Source organism: Papio anubis, chromosome 3, assembly GCF_008728515.1.
Source record: "Papio anubis isolate 15944 chromosome 3, Panubis1.0, whole genome shotgun sequence".
Taxonomy (NCBI): domain Eukaryota; kingdom Metazoa; phylum Chordata; class Mammalia; order Primates; family Cercopithecidae; genus Papio; species Papio anubis.
The window spans coordinates 171695551-171716082 of NC_044978.1; the positions used below are offsets into that span (position 1 = coordinate 171695551).

At 40.6% G+C, this 20532-nt stretch overlaps 1 protein-coding gene across 9 annotated transcripts in view; it reads right to left on the reverse strand.

Annotated features, from left to right (window-relative positions):
* CPEB2 (cytoplasmic polyadenylation element binding protein 2) overlaps positions 1-17730 on the reverse strand; it is a 66219-nt gene extending 48489 nt beyond the window's left edge. For 2 of the 9 annotated variants that reach the window (XM_003898498.5, XM_003898497.5), the window contains exons 1-4: positions 15873-17730; positions 12652-12933; positions 11810-11899; positions 3001-3091 (exon numbers count right to left, since the gene is read on the reverse strand). In XM_003898498.5, coding sequence (XP_003898547.3) covers positions 3001-3091; positions 11810-11899; positions 12652-12933; positions 15873-17543 — 2134 coding nt within the window. In that variant the 5' untranslated portion in view covers positions 17544-17730. Of the gene's footprint in view, positions 1-3000; positions 3092-11809; positions 11900-12642; positions 12934-15338; positions 15459-15872 lie in introns of those variants that run through there. The other 7 variants (XM_009206543.4, XM_009206542.4, XM_009206545.4 and 4 more) reach the window with 4 other exon arrangements.
* Positions 17731-20532: the final 2802 nt, after the last annotated feature.

A 20532-nucleotide genomic window follows, 5' to 3' on the forward strand; every position in this document is an offset into this window, starting at 1 on the left:
TACCTCTGTGGTAGCCAGCCTCTAGTATTCACATCTCTTGAATAGCAGACCCGGCCTAAATTGAGCAGACCTGATCTACGTAGTTAACAGAATGTTGTGGAAATGATGGTATGAGACTTCTAAGGCTAGGACATAGAAGACATGGGGGCATTCATTTTGAGCTTTTATCACTCACTTTGGGGGATATAAGCAACCACGTTATAAGAAAAATTTTACAGCCCTGTTGAGAGGTCCATGAGGCAACAAACGGAGTTCTTCTGCCAACAGCCAGCCATGCGAGTGTACCATCTTAGAAAAAGATCCTCCAGTTCCAGTTAAGCCTTCAGATGACTGCAGCCTCAGCCAGTATGCTGACTGCTACTTCATGAGATATCCTCAGCCAGAAGTAACCAGCTGAACTGCTCCCAAATTCAAACCCACAGAAATTGTGTGAGATGATGTTTACTGTTGTTTTGATCTGCTAAATTTGGGATAATTATACAGAGATAACTAATATCTCTCCTCACTCAAGTTCATTTTCCTAGATATTTTCACCATTAATATAAAGAGAAACAATTCATTTTAAACATTTACCCTCCAGCTCTCTTCTCCTTTTTCATCAGATCCCGTAACAAAAACAAAATCAATGGCTGGTTTGTAAAACAGCATTTAGAAAGGACAAAATAATATTCATTTTGTTTTCTAGGGGAAAATAATTTTTTTAAATTAAACAGAGGACAGGATTTCCTAGAAGGGATGAAAAGGTAAGAGAGAAGAGATGAGACAGAGGGTGAAATACCGCCCTCAAGAACAGTAATGGAAAGAAGGAAAACAAATTCAGGTGTTAAACCCTGGATGGTTTATTCCATTTGCTACCACCTTGATTTAGAAGATTCTACTGAGGTCTAGCCCCCCCAAAAAATTACAATAATCAGAGTATGGGAAGAAAGAAAATATACAACATAATATCCCAGGAGGCAGTGGAATCTGTGTAAGTAAGGAAAGAAAGGAAAAAAAAAAAAAAAAAAGACTTAAAGTGGCAGAACCTAGTACCAAGATAATTTTAAATAGGGATATGATGGAGCTTTGTACAAATATCAGTCTTTTTTTTTGATTTTATGCAGAGAAAGTTTCTCAATTTTTTCTTTTTTCTCTTTTTAAAAATTCCCTGTCATAAAACATGTGGAAGACAAAATATTCCACGTTTTGTGTAAATATGAACAGACTTGTCACCATGATGATGCCTAAAGGTAGTTAGTGAGCATGTTTTTCCCGTTCTCACAGCCAAAGATAATTTTTCTAACTTAAAAATTCTGAATTCTCTTGAGATTAAAAAACATATATATCTATATACATGAGTGTGTGTGTTTATATGTATATATAATTCCCCTTAACCTCACAATGCTTCCATTTCCTTTCCAATGTCCTCTTTTTAGGTTTCTCTTCACTTTTACTATAATCCAGGCTAGTAAAAAGAAAAACAGAGATAATTAACAGTGCCACAGTGAACATTTTATCTAATATGTTTAAAAAGCCTTTTGAAAAAAAAAAAAGACTGGGAGAAACAACGAAAAACTTTTATTATCCACTGGTAACAGTTAATAATCTTGACTTTATCTTGTATTAGAATTTCTAAGAGTTTTCTTTCTTGAGAAGCCAAGGAGATAAACAGGAAACTTCTTAATCATAAACTGCTGGCTTCTATTCTAAATGGTGGATCTAAGACAAACCACTGAAACTGCCAGCATAACAGTGAAAAAGACCAAGACCCTATACAAAGATACTAAAAAATCTAAGCTGAATTTTGGTTAGAAAAAAAAAAAAACAAACCGAACCCCAAAAACTTGACATATAACTTTACTGTAAGTTTGTATGAGGAATTACTATTAGCACACATAATCAACAATCACTAATATCCCCACAGCTTCTCAAGCTCCTTAAAATTAAGGAATTGAAAAGACAAGGAATTCTTTTGACAAGCAAAATCCATAAACAGAACAAAATAATTAGATATGTGGTCAGTATTATCAACTTAGCCCCACATCACCACCTCCCCGTCAATATGGAAGTTTATAGAGTTTTTAGGCCAAATCTCGAAAGAGAATTCTAACTTGGCTTTATAGAATTAAAAATGGAGAAAGTTTACAAAGTAATCCATGATTTTGATTCAATGAGAGATTTTGAGCCAGAATAAAATAGTTAAGCTGCTCCTGAATTTCTGACTCACAGAAACCGTGTAAAGTAATAAATATTTATTGCTATTTTAAGCTGCTAAGTTTTGAGATAATTTATTATGTAGCAAGATATCTGTCATGACTCAAATTGACAATTTGGTAGATTTTCACCATTGACATAAATGACAATGAGATATACTGTATAAAAATACATAATAATACGTAATAATTTTCATTTTATATACAGAATATGTACAGACAAAAACAAGTATGCTAATGAAACTTCTTCAAATACTATAAACAATTAGTGAAGACTGCTACTGTAGGATTAGTGGGCTGGTTCTTTTCCCTAATTTGTGTCAATTTCTATGAAGAGCTACTTTTCACCTTGGAGAAGCCACTATAAAATATTCTTCCCTTTTCAAAACCCTATGACAGTAGAAGAAAAATAGAGAAAGGAGGTTAACTAGGGAAAATTCTAGGCTGGAATCACCGCAAATTGTGAATACAAGTATTCCAAGAAATATTTTTAGTATTTTCGTACTTGAAAGAATTCTAGAAAAGTGACTGATGTATACTTTTAGATCCATTCTTCGTTCTCTGGTGAACTGAAGCATGTCTCTAAATAGTGAATTTTCCTTAAATTGTAAGTCAAGGTAGGTGAGTTCACATTAAGCAACAAAGGAAAAAGTATGGCATTTCATAAAAAAAAGATTATCATTAATAAATGTATAATAGAATTTTATAGTGGATATAGGTGCTACTTAGGGTTCACTTTCATATAAAAACTAGTTAGATAAGCAAATTGGTATATAACATAAACATATTTTTTTAAAAAGTCACCTACCCTTAAGAGGATCATGCTCTGCTCTCATAATATCGATAAGGGAATTTTCCAAAGAGTGCATATTCAAACTGTCATACATTCTACTTCGATCCTGGAAGAGAAGAGGAAAAAAGACATTATAATCTATGCATTTTCAAAACGCGATTATAAAAATACTATCTAAATTCTCTTACATCAAAGAGGACATCTGATTAATATATTACCAATTAATCTGCATCCCACAAAAACACCAGTAACTACACATCTCATGAGCTACAATGTTCCTTGTATTGGAGGACATTATTTTCAGTACATTTATCTCTGAAATCTTTTATCAAAAGCAATCTAATTTTATTGGCAATACTAATGCAAAACAGTAAAATAATTTCTATGGTTACCTTTCTCTATAAAGTTCCCTGAAATCTTATATACACAGAAAGTATTTTTTGGTTAATTTCTAAACTTTTCTCAAGTATTTAGGAAGACAGATACTGGCACGAGGAAAATAAATATTTGGGAGGAAATATTTTAGTTCCATAATTGCACCATACTTTAAACATCTATCAAACACTCTGTTATTTGACATAGTAGTCTGAATTTCATAATGAGTGCATCAACATCTTATATGGCAAAAATCAAAAGCATAAGATACTAACACCAGAACAAGGACTAATGCCTAGAATATTCAGATTCATATCTTACTCTCTAAAGTGCTTCCTTATTTGTCTCTGCATTTTTAAGCCTGCCTCCCCCAACTCCCCTGCAAAATAGGCACGTGGAAGAGAGAAGAGTAAAAGCAGTAATCTCATTAAGTCTGCTACTTCACCAAGTCTCCAAAGTCTTGTGTTATCAGAACCTTGTTTGCTGAATGTTCAATCCCTTCACTTGCTTATCTGAAAGAATCTGACTCTTTAATGTCCATGAATTTCCACTGTATTCTGTTCAATACATACTCAATGCATCTGAAAAAAGGTACGTGGGGAACCACTACAGAAGCTTTCTGGCCCATGCCATCATCTAGGAGTCTTCCCAAAATACTCACCCAACCAGTTAAGTATGTGTGTACACGCATGTGCAAGCTTATATATACGTTGGGGAGGCAGGATAGTCCATTCTAAACTCTAAACAAAAGATTGTCACAGAAAATGGAAAGGAAGAATCTGAAAATTAAGTGGAAATAAAAGTCCCCATAGAAGTCAAAATAAGGCACTTAAGAACCTGGGTCCATGAGCTTCAATAGAGACCAGAAGTCTCTGAGATTATATATAATAGACTGTTCATGGGTGTACAGTAGTCCCCCCTTTCTGCCTTTTGCCTTCCACGATTTCAGTTATCTGTAGGACAATACAATAAGATATTCTGAGAGAGAGAGAAATGCCACTTTTACATAACTTTTATTACATTACATTGTTATAATTGTCCTACTTTATTATTAATTATTGTTGTCACTTACTGTGCCTAATTTATGAATTAAACTTTAACATACATACGTTTTCACTGGGAAAAACCCGTATATGAAGGCACTATTTGCAGTTTCAGGCATCCACTGATTGTCTTGGAACGTATCCCTCATGGATAAGTGGGGACTGGTGTATATATAATTTTTTTTTTTTCCTGAAGAAAAGGTTTATAGCTTTCATCAGTTTTCCATGGGAGTCCACAATCCAGAGAAGATTCAGAATCAGTTCTTTAGAAAGCTGAAGAAAAACCTAAGTAGCTTTTCTAAGAATATGTCTATTTATTTACTTTACTTTGATGTTTAAATTGAGGTTGTAGCCTTTTTAAATCTAGGGGTTCAGAATCAGCACTGTAGACTAAATAAGTTGCTATCAGGGATTTAAAAAAGGTAAAAAGTAACACTGAATGACGGAAGGAACGCTAAACTGGAGGCTCTTATTCCAGCTTTATCACAAATTAACTTTATCAGTACTGTTTACTGATCTGTACTGAAAGGCCCCTGAGGTAAAACACATGCATCAATAACAGGTGCTCTCTAGAACAGTGACCTTGATTAGTGATGGAGGCACAAAGAATCAATGAGCTGTAACAGTTGTTCCTAAACTTGAGCATGTTTCAGAATCATCTGGAAGGCTGGTTAAACACACAGACTGCTGAAACACATCAAATTCAGTAGGTCTGGAGTAGAACCTGAGAATATGTATTTCTAACAAGTTCCCAGGTGATACTGATTCTGCAGGCCTGGATTTCACACTTCATAAGAAGCAATTAGTTTCTTCGTCTGAAGTCACTAAATCTCTCTAGGCTCTGGTTCTAACTCCTAGAAAATAATCATGTCAGACAAGATTATGCCTATAGTCTCTTTAAAAATTACAGAAAAGAAAAAGACTGAAAATACTCCAAAATTAATGAAATATTAATAAAATCAAAACATAATAGGATGGCCCATATGGGCAAAAATGACATATTAATTTTAGGAATCTATCCAAATATGTCCATGTTCCCTGTGCTTCCACAATACTGTGTTCATAACCAATTTGTTGATTTTCCTGTCTCTTCCACTAAACTTCTAAGTTGATTAAGAATAGGGACTAATTACAGAATATAGTTAGTTCTCATATGTCTGCTGAATGAGTACTCCTTTACCATAAAAACTCAGTAAAAAATGTAAAAAAAAGTCGAGTTCTGTGAGGAGAAAGACTGTACTTCTTAAACAGTAATTGCAAAGGACTATAAAACTTTCTCAGAATCCTCAATGGAATAGGTAGTCAAATGTTAACTGACTAAACTGACACAAGCATCAGATTAATGTGGCTTGCTATGAATCTGAATTTCCAACAATCCAATGGAAGATTAAGTACTATTATACTGAAAGTTCCCAGATGTATTTAAAATAGAATTATAAAATGTAAGCTGTAATGACAAAAGCTAATGTTCATATAATTAAGCAAAAAATCCCTCTGCAGGTATGCTATATCATGACGGTTCTAAGAATACACTGTAAATACTTTAAAATACTTTATTATCCTCCTTACCCTAAATCCTCACAAAGGAAATATATTACAGTTCATAGTTATCTTTTTAGGTTGATGACTTTGAACAGAATCAACCTATGCCCAGTCAACTGATGACCTTAATTAATGGTAACTAATAAATCACCCAAACAATATTTCCCAAGTAACTTCCTTTTTCTGGAGGTGTAGGGGAAAGTACACTCTACCTTCATTGCAAGAGGTGTGATCTTGCTCTAGAGCATGGTAAAAGTATTGCCTGGGTCATGGACAATATTTAAAGTATGAAAGAGAAACATCCTTTAACTATAAATATCAGTGACCACTATATAATTAATTTTGAGAGGTGTTACTCAAAAAGGCTGCATCTATTAATAACTTCCGCTTGAGTGTCTATATCTAACTCAATCAGTGAGACGCCTACTTATAAGGTCTCTTATTTTCCTTTTTCTGTTAAGTATTTGATCCTAAACTCCTACTCTAGGAAAGAAAACAGCAAAGCTATTTTAAAAAGATTAGCTTGGTTATACTTTAGTAAAGCATCAGCTGCATCCCATGTGATTTTTAAAGCAACAAACATAAAACAGCCGTGAGCAACCAAAGAGCACATGACATCTCAAAATTGCTTTTTGAATTTAATGAAACCTATACGCTTACATGCAAAAGATATAGATAATTCCATTAAATAAATTGTGGGAATTAAAATATGACTTCTGAAAAAACAGAAACAAATCTGGTTATAAAACAAACACTCATGCATTCTTCTGAAATAAAGACATTAGGAAAAGTTATGTTTATGCAAACTGCCATCAGTTTAAAAACTAAACTGAGGAACTAAGGCAATTTTCAAGTGACCATGAACACAACAATACTAATTATCATTAATAAATATGGAAAATCATAGCAATGTAATTTACATTTATTACAAGGCTATTTGAAAACACCAAGATATTCACAAAAATAAGAATCTATGAGGAAAAGTGTGCATGCAATCAATTCTGAAATATAAAAACTATCTGGCAAAGAATCAACTAAATGGGCTTTCAGAAACGAAATTACAGAATCTCATAATAATTAACAGAATAAAATGATTAGAAAACACTGTTGGAAAAGGTATAACCTCTTTTATTATAATACTTATTTCATGGTTTTTCTTAAACCCAGACATTTGCCACAAACACTTACGGGAGTGTCAATAAAAGCTTAGAAAGGCTGAAAAACACACAAAAGAACAAAGTGATCCTAATCTTGAAAAAAGATGACCTAAGCAAAGATTATAAACACTGAAAAATAACTAAGGAGGTCAGCGCACAATATTAGAAGCAGTAAGACAAAGGGAATTCAAACTTAATTACAATTTGAAGAGATATTAATTTTTTCGCTGGGATATATTAAAAACCCTGTTTTATTTTAAAATAAGTGGTCAATTAGAAACTTTTCCTCCTGAAAATGAGGTACTCTTCCAAAGAAAAATAAGATTATAGAAAAACCCTATATTCTTATATTTAATGATTTAGCAGATGCTTGAAAATGTATTATTCTGCTTAATTAGAAAGATCAGCTTTTATTGTACTTATAATATTTGTGTTTACTTCTCTAATTTTTACTTTAAAATAAAGCAATGTAGTGCTAATATTGTCCTTAATTTTAAGTAGATATTGACCATACATTCCTGTTACACGTTATTGCACCATACTCAATTAGTAGCAGATGACGTGCTACTCTACTGCATAACATAGTACTCAATCTCATAAGCTCTCTTCTCATTCTCTAGTTGTTCCACTTAGATAATCCTTATTCATCCAACTAGACTCTTACCTTCTCCAAGACAAAGAATAGTATTTTTTATCCATATATCCTGAGGGTAATTAAAACACTAACATACAGAATGAATGAAGATACATTTCTTGAATTTTCTTTATTAATTTTGAACCTCAACAAAGTGTGTTCATCATTCTCAGGAAAAAAAAAAAAAAATCAAATGTTTTAAAAGGCCAAAGCTATTCTAGTACTCACAAGAATTAAAATAGAAAGACAAGTGGAAAACATTTCAAGAACAATTAAAGCACTGAACACAGAATAGGAAACAAAAAGAAGGCATCCATTACTTAAGCTGTAATACAAGAGTCCATTCTTTTTCATTTTCAGTGGGCATGTAACAGTCTGATGACTATGAATGTCCCTGAAGTTCATCTGGTTTACAAACCACTATTTAAGAAATGCTTTATTAGATAAACAAATTGGGCTTGGTATGCAACTACATACTGTTTTTGTGTGTGTGTGTGTGTGAGTAAAGACTCAAATAATATTTTTTTCTGAGACAGATCTCCAAATTATGATTTACCACATTATCATAACAGCCTATTAAAGATTAGTGGAAAGTATCTTCAATTAGTTCAAGGTAGTTTATTATGTGATATGCTCAAGCACTGCAAGTAGAACGTGTGGAAGACCAAAAATTTAGAGTTGATATATTGACCACTCCCCAGGTGGAAGGCAGGGTGACATGCATGTATATGCTTCACACACTCGATTACTGTTGCAAGACATTACTTTGTTTACAGTGAGCTGATATGTCATATGTAAACTTGTAAGTAATAACAACCTCAGTTAAAGGATATTTACTCTTTGATTTAAAACATATGAATAAATATAGCGTAACCTTAACATTAAACTGAAAACTCCTATTTTTCTGGGAAGAGGGGATGGTGTCTTGTTATGTTGCCCAGGCTGGACTCAACTCCAGGGCTCAGGCAATCAATCCTCCTGCCTCAGCCTTCCAAGTAGTGCACGTTGCTGGATCTGGCTGCAAATTCCATTGTAATATAATTTAGAATTCAAATTTTTAAGTATGCTTCTTGCAAGGGTAACTAGCTAATGACATTTTAAAGTAAAGTAATTAATAGCCCTAAGGATATTCATGCATATATACTGGCTGGGCGTGGTGGCTCAAGCCTGAAATCCCAACACTTTGGAGGCCGAGGCGGGCAGATTACGTGAGGTCAGGGGTCTGAGACCAGCCTGGCCAACATGGTGAACCCCTGTCTCTACTAATAATATAAAAATTAGACAGGCATGGAGGTGCCTGCCTGTAATCACAGCTACTGGGGAGGCTGAGGCACGAGAATCGCTTGAACCTGGGAGTGCAGTGAGCCGAGATCATGCCACTGCACTTCAGCCTGAGTGACAGAGTGAAACTGACTCAAAAAAAAAAAAAAAAAAAAGAAATTCATAGATATATATAATACTCATTTTAAAGTCAGAAATGTTTATAATTTATATTTGCTTTTAAAAAGTTTTAAATGTGAGGGTTTTCTATTTTAAAAAATTCTTATTTAAAATAAAATTCCAACCCACAAAATTTTACATATTAACAGAAATAAAAATCAACCTACAAAACTAGTTCTTTCTTATTTATTGAATTCAATTATGTGTTCACCTCTTGATATAGGTAAGCCTGCAGTATCCAAGTACAAGAATTAAGACTTCAGTTCTAGAATTTTGTATTATATTCTAGGCCCTAATGAGTTTGAGCCTAAAGGAAATAAAAAGTAAAATGTTCTAAAATAATGTACTTGTTAACAAAAATATACTCGAATTACATTGTATGTGATGACAAAAGGTCAGAAATGCAAATAATCTCCTCAGATATTTAAGTGACTAAATATCTTCTATAATTTTAATTTTGCCAAAGAATGAGAAACTACCCAACATTTTAAGATATCAATTTCATTTTGTAGCTGCTGCAGTATTTTTAAGAGGCTCAACTTCAAATACCTCAACCTTTTATGGAAAGATGGAAACACATAACAAATTATGTATAAGCACTTTTAGGGTACATAGAGGAGACAATGACATTTCTTTTAAGTCCAGTTGAAAGGTCATATACTACCTCCACTTCCTTAGACTAATGCCTTAGACCCTTTGCTCAAAGAAACCAAGAGGCTTGTATTCTAAAAATAGAGGCAAGGGGGTGGGGCACCAGGGAGGAAAAGAAATGGCCAAAACAGATCAGAGAAAGTGTAAAAGCTGGCTGGAAAGGCCTTAAATGACCTAGTTCAAGGTCCCCCTTTTACAGATAAGGAAACTGTGACCCAGAGAGATTAAAGCCCATAAACTATGTCATTCAATGTCATAAAGATTATGAGGAAGAGGAAGAAGATCCAAGTTACAGGCCTTCTTTCCTTCCAGTTCCATTCACTTTCCATTATCTCTTTTTTTCCTCCACCACTGTCTTCTACTTCATCACATCACACCTCTGGCTCAAGTATCTAAAGGGAATGCCAATATCTCGGCAGTTTACCAGATAAGTTTATCTTTAAGCACCAAAATCATTTTTCCTAAAATAAATTTCCCTAAAATCTTAGGTTATAAAACAGGTAAAAGCAGAGTAGCTTTGATTGAGGTCTAAGTGGGAGGGCAGCCCCAGAGGCTGATTTGAAAGCTTCCCTTTCATTATCACCCCTGTCTCCTTTCTAGCATTCCACCAATTGAAATCAACTCAATAACCTGATTTCTCGACATCTGTCCCTGCCTCATGGACCCTGTAATGCCAGCTAATTTGTATTCTTTTCCATGGATACTTATTTCTCCTATATATGTATCCATCCTATTGCTTCTTCCTGCACAAACAGAGTAATTATGTCCTCTTCTATCTGAAAACATTTCTCTTGCCACCTTCAAAATAATTACATTAATTTTCTTCTCCTAAACATACCATCTCCTAGGCATTCATGTGTTGAATTTAAATACAAAAATGCTACCATAAAAATGTCACTAATAAGGTTTAACTGGACCAGAGCAGAGAAGAGAGTAGATGTAAATAGCTAACTTATATTAACAAGACAATACCTTGCAAATTACATGAAGTAACTACCACTTGTAAGTGAAGACCCTGGCAGGACTACTTTGGAAAACAGGCAGGACTTTGCTAAAACAATTGTTAGTGGTTGATTATCAAAATTGGTGCTAACTTTCTAGATTAGAAAGTTACTTACAAATATATTACTAATCTGTTTATGTCCTTACTTGTAAAATCATATCATGTTAATAAATTAACCAAGGAAGAGACTTAGAATAACACAGCTCCATTCATAAAACACACGCGACGTTAAGTCTATGCTCATTCAAACTGGAGCTCTCTGAGAAAGAACCTGCATATATAAGGACTGAGTTTTCTATATCCTGTAATAATCCTCACCACCTGGTACACCTAGTATACATTCAAATTCAGTTTGCAAGAAGAAAGATAGTATTTTGTAAAAAGGTGTGAATGTAATTTGATTAAGGCTAACTCCCAGCTTTTTCACTAATGGTTTCTCCATAGAAAACTGATTATTTGGAATAAGTCAGGGTACAAAAGCAGTAACAAAATTTAGAATACTAGGCTATAAGGTGAAAAAGCGAAACCAAGAGAAGTCTTTTTTAGAAATATATCTCAAAACAAATAGACTTCATGACAAAAATTTACTGAAAAGTTCTATGAAACATTAAATACAAAGCTGCATGTTAAGTAAACATATGATTTTGTACCTAATTGCATATAATTCTGAAAAGAGATACAATCTGTTTAGTTTGACTGATGTTTAAAGTCAGGTGCTCTTGTGTATATAATCCCTTTTTCCAAAAATATTTATTATGTTTTAGAAATATAAAAGGATTAATTACTCTTAAATTTGAAAATAAAAAAATTCTTACATTAAATAGTTCAAAGCAGGTGATCCTTAAAAAATAAATTGCTTCAGTGTCCTCTAACATATGTTTCAATAGGTATAATAAGAAAGTAAATACTAAATCCTACTCATAACATAAATACTAAACTCCTAACCGAAATCCTAAAAAGTATACACTGTGCAGCCTACCTGGTCTATTCTGGATGTTCCGGCTGCAGTGCACCAACTATCTTGGAGTGAATCTGAGCCCCAAGCTGGCAACTGCAAACTAGATCTCACCTTCAATAGCATAGAAGTTTTCATCAGAAATCAGCAGTTGTCTTCCCCATACCCACCCAATGAAAGAAAGAAAGAAAACCAAAAATAAACCTCTATCTTAAATCCTCATTCCATCCTTTAAAGGTTTAAGAAAAAACAAAACAAAACAAAAACCTCACTTGCAATAGCCATAAAGGAACTTCAACAAAATAATAAAAAGCCTGGGGGAAAAAAAAAGTCTAATCAACATATTAGGCCACATTTAGAAAAAATAATCAGTGAATTAGTGAAGATAAATTTAAATTAGATGCAAAAAAGCCCTAATATTATTTTGCCACAATCACAGCTGTACTAAGTATATTCTAATACATATACAGCCGATCGTAGTCAAATCTAAGAATAGTTAAAATTACAGAACATTTTAGCTTAGCTATATTATAGGAGAAACAAATTTTTTGGTGGCCCATTAGAGTTTATAAATGAAAACATTCTTAAAGAGTTGCCAATTGAAAGCTTCAGTATGTATTTAATCAATACAACGGGTTTTTCTATGTTTTACTAAGCTTATTTTCCATTGCGTGTTTAGAGAATTTTTTTACATTCTCAATTTTCTCTGTATAGATATTTTAACCTTTGTTAATTAAATTACAGGCTTAAAAATTAAAACTTTATTTGAAAAAATGTTAATTTTACCATACCACTACCACCACCACCCAATTCCCTATTTTGAAAGATTAACATTAGAGATAAGGTCATTTACATACCATTCTTACCTGTAAGGGTAAGAGTGTATTACTATTGTTGTCTGTTCTGAACACATTATCTTCAATCCAAGATTTTGGAGTCAGTGATGGAGTTGAGCGAGTAAATTTCGGTGGTGCTATGACATTACCAGAAAACGGTTTCTTCAATGGAGATATCTGATTCATAGTTCCTGGGATTCCCATGTTTCCGGTTCTACGATGATCTCTGCCATGCATTGCTCCCCAGGACATACTTCCAGTGCCCCAGCCACTGCTCTGATGGTTGCTCCAGGGAGATTGTTTCAGAAGAGGCTGGGGAAAACATAGCTATTTAAATTGTGGCATTTAAAGAGTTTACAATTCAAATTCAAATGTCAGACCTAAGAACTTATATGAATGAAATATATAAAGGCAAAAGAATACATCTTTTCTAGGTTATAAAAGTAATAGTCTTGAGATCTTTCTATGTGAAATCATATTTGATGCTGGTCAAGTTTTCATCTTCTTGTGTACTATAAATATGATATTTTATGACAGTTATTGAAATAGAACCATGCAGTTCCTTATCCTTCAGAAATAACTGTATACATGATAAATATGAAGAAAAAAATTGAAATTAACTGAAGATTCTTAAAGATATAACATACACGGTGATCTTAAAGCAACCATATTATGCTAGGCACACAACTAAAAATATGGTCTTTGTTAATTAAAATATCCTACTCATGCAAGTGAAATACATTGACTTCATGTTTCCAAAACAAGTTGCACTGCTACAAAAGTGGGAATTACTCTATTGCACAAATTAAAATCGCCTTTTGGAATAAGGGCAGTATAGAAACTATGTCATTTTTCTGCATTGTTTATTTAACTGTTAAGGCATACTATTCCAGTTTTAGTATAGTTTGTCTTAAAGTGTTTTTGTTTTTATTTCACTTAATTATCCATGAACTTTCAAGCAATTATCTGATGTTGCCCATAGGTGGATCCACTGAGGTATACTGCCAATTAACTATATGCTTTGATTATTCCACTAGAGATCTTGATACAAGTCTCCATCAAGTTGATTCATTTTCAAAAGTAAATTACATCCTAATCTAAAGCCTGTGGCAAGAAAAGTCAAGTCATCAAAGAATGGTAAATCCACCAAAAGGCTAATAATTGTAGTTTTGGGTTTGTTTTTCTTTTTAAAGAAGTATTCATTGCTGGTAATTCTACTGTCAATACGTTTATACTTTAATACTTTGGTGTTAAGATGTAGCCAAAGAAGTATGAACCATACAGTTACTAAAAATATGATTCTCTTAAAATTGAACCTGCTTTTTATAAGACAATTAAAAGAGAAACTCCTGATCTACAGTACCAATTTTTAAAAACTTTTAAATGCTAACATAATCATGAGTATATATTACTCTTTCCTCCTCCACAGAGTTCCATGGATAATTAAGGAGCCATGGACAAACCACTTCATTCTTGAGGGCCTTACTTTCCTTATTAAATGATTTAATGCTCAAAGTTATCTTCCAGTGATCTAAAATTCTATATGAAAGCTGTGTGACCTCTCACACTCCATGGCTAGACCCATCTTTTGTTCAAAAGCAGATTACAGTTAAATATGGATCATTGTGTATGTTCTTCCAACGTTCTGTATCACAACTTTAAGAATACAAAATTACCTACAGATAATTTTCTGTGGACAAGTTTCCAGTTAACAAAATGAAGACCCTGAGACACAAAAGACAGTTGCTGAGGACTATAAAAATCATGAAAACGTGGAACATTATTTCAAAATCCCTATTTTCAATCCTTATAGGCCACATTCTCTTTTCTAAGAAAGAAATCAGTGATTCAACAAAAACTGTTCACTATCACTTTGGTTAACTCAGATAAACTGTTAACTTTCACTTGGGTTAATTTAGATAATATTCACTTTAAAAAAGACTAATCCTTGAAAACTTTGGTCAACTGAAAAAGTTATGGGGTTAAGGTCATATTTTGCGTCTCTGTCAATCCTTAATCACGAAAATAGAAAATGGACTTAAACAGAATGAACACTGCAAGAAATGCTAACAAGATTCAAAACCAACAAGACACTCTTTCGAAGTCAATTTACCAATCCAGCAGTCACCCAAAAATTGTATTGAGGGAATAACAAAAAAGATCTTGAATCAGAAAAGATCCGGAAAATAAAAACCTCTGCCCAGTGTTATTTCATATTACCTACTTAAAATACACACGGCTCAATATTCCCTTGCAGAAGGTTAAGGCAACCAAAAAATGTACCGAGAGTCTACAAGGAAACACTAATCCCAGATCCAAGTTCAGTTTTGTCTTAAAACCCACAAAACATGACACCAACATTGAAAAGCACAGAAACTAAGACAATCGTGGGGTATCTCGGTTTGAACCCGAGCCGTCACTAACAGTTTCTTCTTCCCAGTCCTGTAAGCCGAGGAGGCGACACCGCGGGAACCAGGTCCTGCGAGGAGCGCGGTCAGCCGCTCCCTCCCCACTCGCCGGTGGCCCAGGGTGCGGCGCTGCCGGCAGGTTGACCGGGCGGAGCTTTGCGAGCGGCTCGACGGACCGCCGGGCGGGCCGCGGCTTCAAGGCGAGATCCCGGCCGGCCAATTAAGAATAAACAAACTCCAAAGAAAAAAAGCCTTTCCGCCTTCCCTCATTGGACGGTAGGACAGAATCAAGGGCTCCCCCGCACGCACCTTCTCCAACAATCATTTTCCTCCTGCCCAAGTTCACTTTCCACGGCCGCTCTTCCAAGGCCCCTGGCCCGCCCCCGGTCCTCGCCGCGCCTCCCCGAGTCAGGGGCCCGGGGCGGCGGCCCTCCAGGCTCAGGGCACCGGGTGGAGCCCGGGATGCGCCAGCTAGGAGGGTCAGGGAGAGACGCCGCGCCCGGCAGCCCGCGGCCACGGCGCTATTCAGCCCCTGCCCCAGCCCCCACCGCTGCGCCGGGACATTCGAGGGGCGCCCGGCCAGCCGAGGCTCCCAGCGCGAACTCGTCTCCCACGCCCCCGCAGCCCACGGTGGCTACTGTCTTCCCACCTCGCCGGGGGCTGGGGTTCCGAGTCCTGTCACGGTCGTCCGCCCTCTCAGTCCTACTCTCACTTGCGCGAGTGGCCCCGTCGCGGCTTCTCTCGGGGCTAAGATCGGGTCCCCGGCCTCCCCGCCGCCGCCTCCGTCCCCCGCCCGCAGTCTCCCGGTCCCGCGGCGCGGCCATGCCGCCCGGCCCGCCGTACCTGGTGGTGGTTATAGGAGTTCCTCTGCTGCAGGAAGGCGGCGGCCGCCGCCTGGTGCTGCTGCTGGAGCTGCGGGCTGACGGGCGACCTCCGGCTCTGAGGCTGCTGCGGCGCCGCGGGCGGCGGGGGCTGCTGTTGAGGTAAATTCATGGCGGGCGGCGGCGGAGGGGGCACAGCGGTAGCCGAGAAGGGGCCGCCGAAGCCGCCGCCGCCGCCGCCGCCGCCGCTCGTCGGCACGCTGAGCCCAGTGCAGCCGTGCGGCGACACGGGCGAGAAGCTCGGGAAGAAGGCCGGGTTCATGGACGACGGCAGCCCGGGGTAGAAGCCGTTCTCTGAGTCGGGGCTGGGCGGCGGCATGGCGCTGAGCGAGCCGCCGCCGCCGCCGCCCGGGGTGGTGGCCGACGAGCCGGGCGGCTGCGGCTGCGGCTGGGGCGTCTGCTGGGGTGGCGGCTGCTGCTGCTGCGGCTGGGTCGGCGGCGGCTGCTGGGGCTGGGGTGGCGGGGACGCGGTCTGCACCGACCAGGGGGTGCCGAAGCCGGGCAGCGGCGGCGGCGACGCGGAGCCGCCTCCCCCTCCGCCTCCTGGGGGCCCCCCGCCCCCGCCGCCGCCGCCGCCCGGGTGTGGAAGGTCCGGGCTCTGCAGGCTGCTGAAGGCGCCCGCGCCAAGCGCACCGCCGGGCAGGAGGTTACTGGGACTGTTGAGCAGAGGGTGGTTGGGGGACTCCATGGAGCCCGGCGCGGGGTTCACCGGCGGCGTCGAGGAGGCCAAGCCCGCATTGGGGGACTCGGCGGCGCTGCCCTCGCCCGGGGCTGGGGTCTTGCGAGGGCTGCCCGCGCCTCCGTGGCGGCGCCGCGGGGCTGCGGGCGGCGAGGGAGGGAGCTGCGGGAGCGGGGGCAGGTCGGGCGGACGCTGCCGCGGGGCGAAGTCCTGCGGCGAGAGGTGCTGCGGGTGCGGGAGGCTGAACTGCTGCGGCGGCTGTTGCTGCTGGCGCTGACCGAGCTGCGCCGGCTGGAGGAGCGGGCCGGCCGGCGGCGGCGGGCTGAACCGACCGGGGCAGTGGAGCGGCGGAGGCGGAGGCGGCGGCGGCTTCGAGTCCGGAGGGTGGGGAAGGTGGGGAGGGCTGAACTCTTTCCTCTTCTGGCTGCTCAGCTGCTGCTGCTGCCGCTTACTGAAGTCCTGCGGGGAGGAGGTGCGGCAGCAGCAGCAGGAGGAGGCGGAGGAGGAGGAGGGGTGGTGCAGACTCAGTTTGAAGTCCTGGGAGGGGAGGAGGTGGGTCACACCCGCGATCGTGCCGCCGCCGGGGTGGTGGTTGGGGAGTTTCTCCGTGGCCGCCGCCCCCGAAAGCGGCCGCGCCGGCTGCTGTGTCAGCCCCAGCAGCAGCTCATCCTGCATGGTCTGCTGATGCGCCAGGAACGGGGAGGAAGAGGAAGCGGCGGCGGCGGCCGGGCTGCCCGCGCCGCCGCCGAGGGGGATGGAGAAGGGGGAGGCGGCCTCTAAGAAGCCGGTGACAGGCAACGGTGGTGGCGACAGCGGGCCGAAGGGCGTGGCGGAGGGCAGCGGGTTGGCGGACCCCACGGCGTAGGGACCGTACGCCTCGCCGCTGAACAGGGGCCCGGGGCTGCTGCTTCGAAGCGGGGCGGTCTGCAGCACCCCAAACCCGAAATCCCTCATTTATCTGGCCGCCGGCAGCGGGAGGAGACGCTCCTCGTCCCCTGCCCCACCTAGGAAGCCGCCGGCGCTGGGGCTGCGCGGCCGTGGTGGAAGGAGGGGGAGTCAGTGAGAGAGGGACACCGTGACTGAGCCGGGGGCACCGACTTCGGCCCCACCACCCCTCGCGGCGATCGCCGCCGCCGCCGCCACCTCCCGAGACCGGCTCGGGCGCCGCCGCCGCTCCCGTCGCCGTCGCCGCCCTGGCCGCTTAAGAACCCCGGAACGTGCGTCAGCGCCACCTCACAATCGCGCCGCCCCCCGCGGTGCGTCCCGGCACGCGCGGGCGCGAGGCCACCGCGCCCCCGTCACCCCTCCCCGCCCCTCATTAATATGCAGACGCAGCCGGGGGCGCGCTCGCGCTCCCGGGAGGGCGGGAGCGAGCGGCTCGTCTCCTCGGGCCTCTCCGCTCCCGGGGAAATGGAAAGGCCCGTTGGGGCGGGGGTCGGCTGGCTGACAGAGGTCGGAGCACGGGGTGGGCGCGCGCACGAGGGCAAGCACGCGCCTGGGAGGGAGGGACGGTTCCTGGGCAACGGCCCCTCCCTGGCGCGGGATCGGCGCAGAACCTGCCCGGGTCGCACGCGTCTCCGCCCCTCGCGGTGCCTCCTCCTTCCTGTCACCTCGGTTCCGCCCTAAGTGAGGAGAAGCCCTGCCGCACCACTCGGGCTTCCCAGGGCGGGGCTGCCCCGTGGGGGAAACTGAGGCCCGGGACCTCGACCAGCGCCTGCGCCGTGCGAGCCCGCGTAGAAATAGGTGCCCGAGGACCCCAGCGCAATGCGAGAGCCCGGCGCAGCCCGGCGGGTCCTGTGGTGAACTCGCATCTGGGCTCTGCAGGCTTGAAGTCCGCTGAGCGCCTGGCGCCTCGCCCCGCACCTCTAGACCCCGAATGCAGGGTCTAGGACCCCCTCGTCGCCCTAGGAAGCTCCCTCTAAGCTTGTTTCTGTTTTTAGGCGCTGGTAGGGGTGCTGTCACCGACATCCTATAGCCGCCGAGAGTGTTTCTGTAGGGTAAACGTGAAGCCTCGGAGCCCCGGCTGTATTCCAGGCATTTTCACTTGGGTAAGAAGGAACAAAGTCCCTGGAACAAACACGCTCCGCGTGGTTATTTACACACTCGGATGCGTGGAACGGGTTCCACGGCGAGCTCCCATGGTAACCCCGGGCCAGCTCCGTTTCATAAAAGCGTTTCATGTGCCATCATCAGGGCTGCAGCATGGGACTCCTCCCAACCACATTCATTCCGGCGTCCCCGCCCCTTCCCCCCAGGGAGACTCTAATTTATTCCTAAGCTTTATGAATTTTCAAGGGAGAAATAGTTCTTACATCAGGGAAAAAAAGGAGGTTCTGACTCAGCAGCAGACTTGTTGAGACTTGCAAAATGGAAGGGAGAGAGCTTTCCAGGGTAGAGCTCTTTAGAAGCGTTAGAGGAGGAACTAATCCTGTGTATTTCCTTTTGTATAGAAACATTTTACATACAGTATTTGAAGGTCTAGATAAAGAATGACAGAGTGATCCATACAACATGATGAGATGAACTTCATGATCCTGTTTTGTAATTTTAACGTTTTGCTTGATGCTTAGAGAAATGAAACTATTAAATGAATCCTAGAATATAGACTCTTAACCCCCAAAGTAATGGAAGGTAGATTCAGACTTTACTTGATTTTGGTTTACAAGTGAACTAAGATTAAATATTTAATTTTATAAATTACTATACTTCTACTGATGTAGGCAGAGTGTACATTTTTGTAAGTCCTCATTCTGTATTTGAATTCTACTTCTGTTCAGTGTCTTAAATTTATATAAATCAAAATAAACACGGTAGAAAGAGAGCAATATTGCCCCAGGGAACTGTATTTCGTGTATAATGTTTATCTCTGCTATCCTGTCCAATGAACCAAGTTTTATGTTGCCTTTACAATAAGGAAAAAGTATGTTTTTAAAAACTCATAAATGGTTCAGAATTTGGTCAGGTGAATAGAAAATTGGTTCAACTTATTAATCTCAAAATCATTTTTAACAATCAGGCAAAATGTAGAACTGGAGAAGTACTTTTATTCTAAATTACAATGTCTAGAAAATAACTGGAGCTCAGAATTTAAAATATAAATGGTTATTTTCACAGTACATATTGACATCTTATTCATTTTTTAAAAGGTATTGTGCAGGAAAAAAAACTACTTCTGCAACCAAGGAATGTAAAATCTTAAAAACGGATGAATTTTTTTCCAAGTACAGATGTATTTGATTGGAATCATTTGCAGATCCAACAACAAATCTTGAAATAGGGTGAAAATACAGGCATAAACCTTAGCTCTATCATCCATTAACACTGCAGTTAGTAAAGAGGAGAGAGCCCATACTTTTAAAAGCTAACTGGTGCCTTTCTGGGCTAGAGTTTTGAACAAAAACAAGATTTATTAGTACTTTGATACTAGTTTTGTTTTAGAGGATTTAGAGCTCTCTGAAGTGGGGAAAAGCCATCAAGTTTGTTGTTACATAATAATGTCAAACTTCGTATTAAGTACACCAAATTCCAAATCCTGCCAGGGCCTCTACTCACTACTTTTGTGAGGGCCCCGTTTTTTTAGAGCAGAAAGTTACTTTCTGACATCTTGTAAGCTGGTGATCTTGCCCTTATTGAAAATATTCAAATGAAAAGATTTCCTAGAGTGGGGAGTGGAGTGGGGTAGGAAGAAGGAGCAGCACGTGGTGGGGCGGGACTATGGTCCTCTAGCAGTTTCCATGCCAAGTCTTATGAGTCCATTTTATGATTTTTTTTTGTTTTTTACATGAAAATATTTTGACTCATGATCATTAACTAGGACCTTGACTTTGTGTTTGACAGTCCCTTATTCATTTACTCCCACTGTCCTGGGCAAGTGTTTTTAAAAATATTTTTGCTACAACCCAATATACATGCAACAAACTCCTTTTTATAATTTTAATTTTAA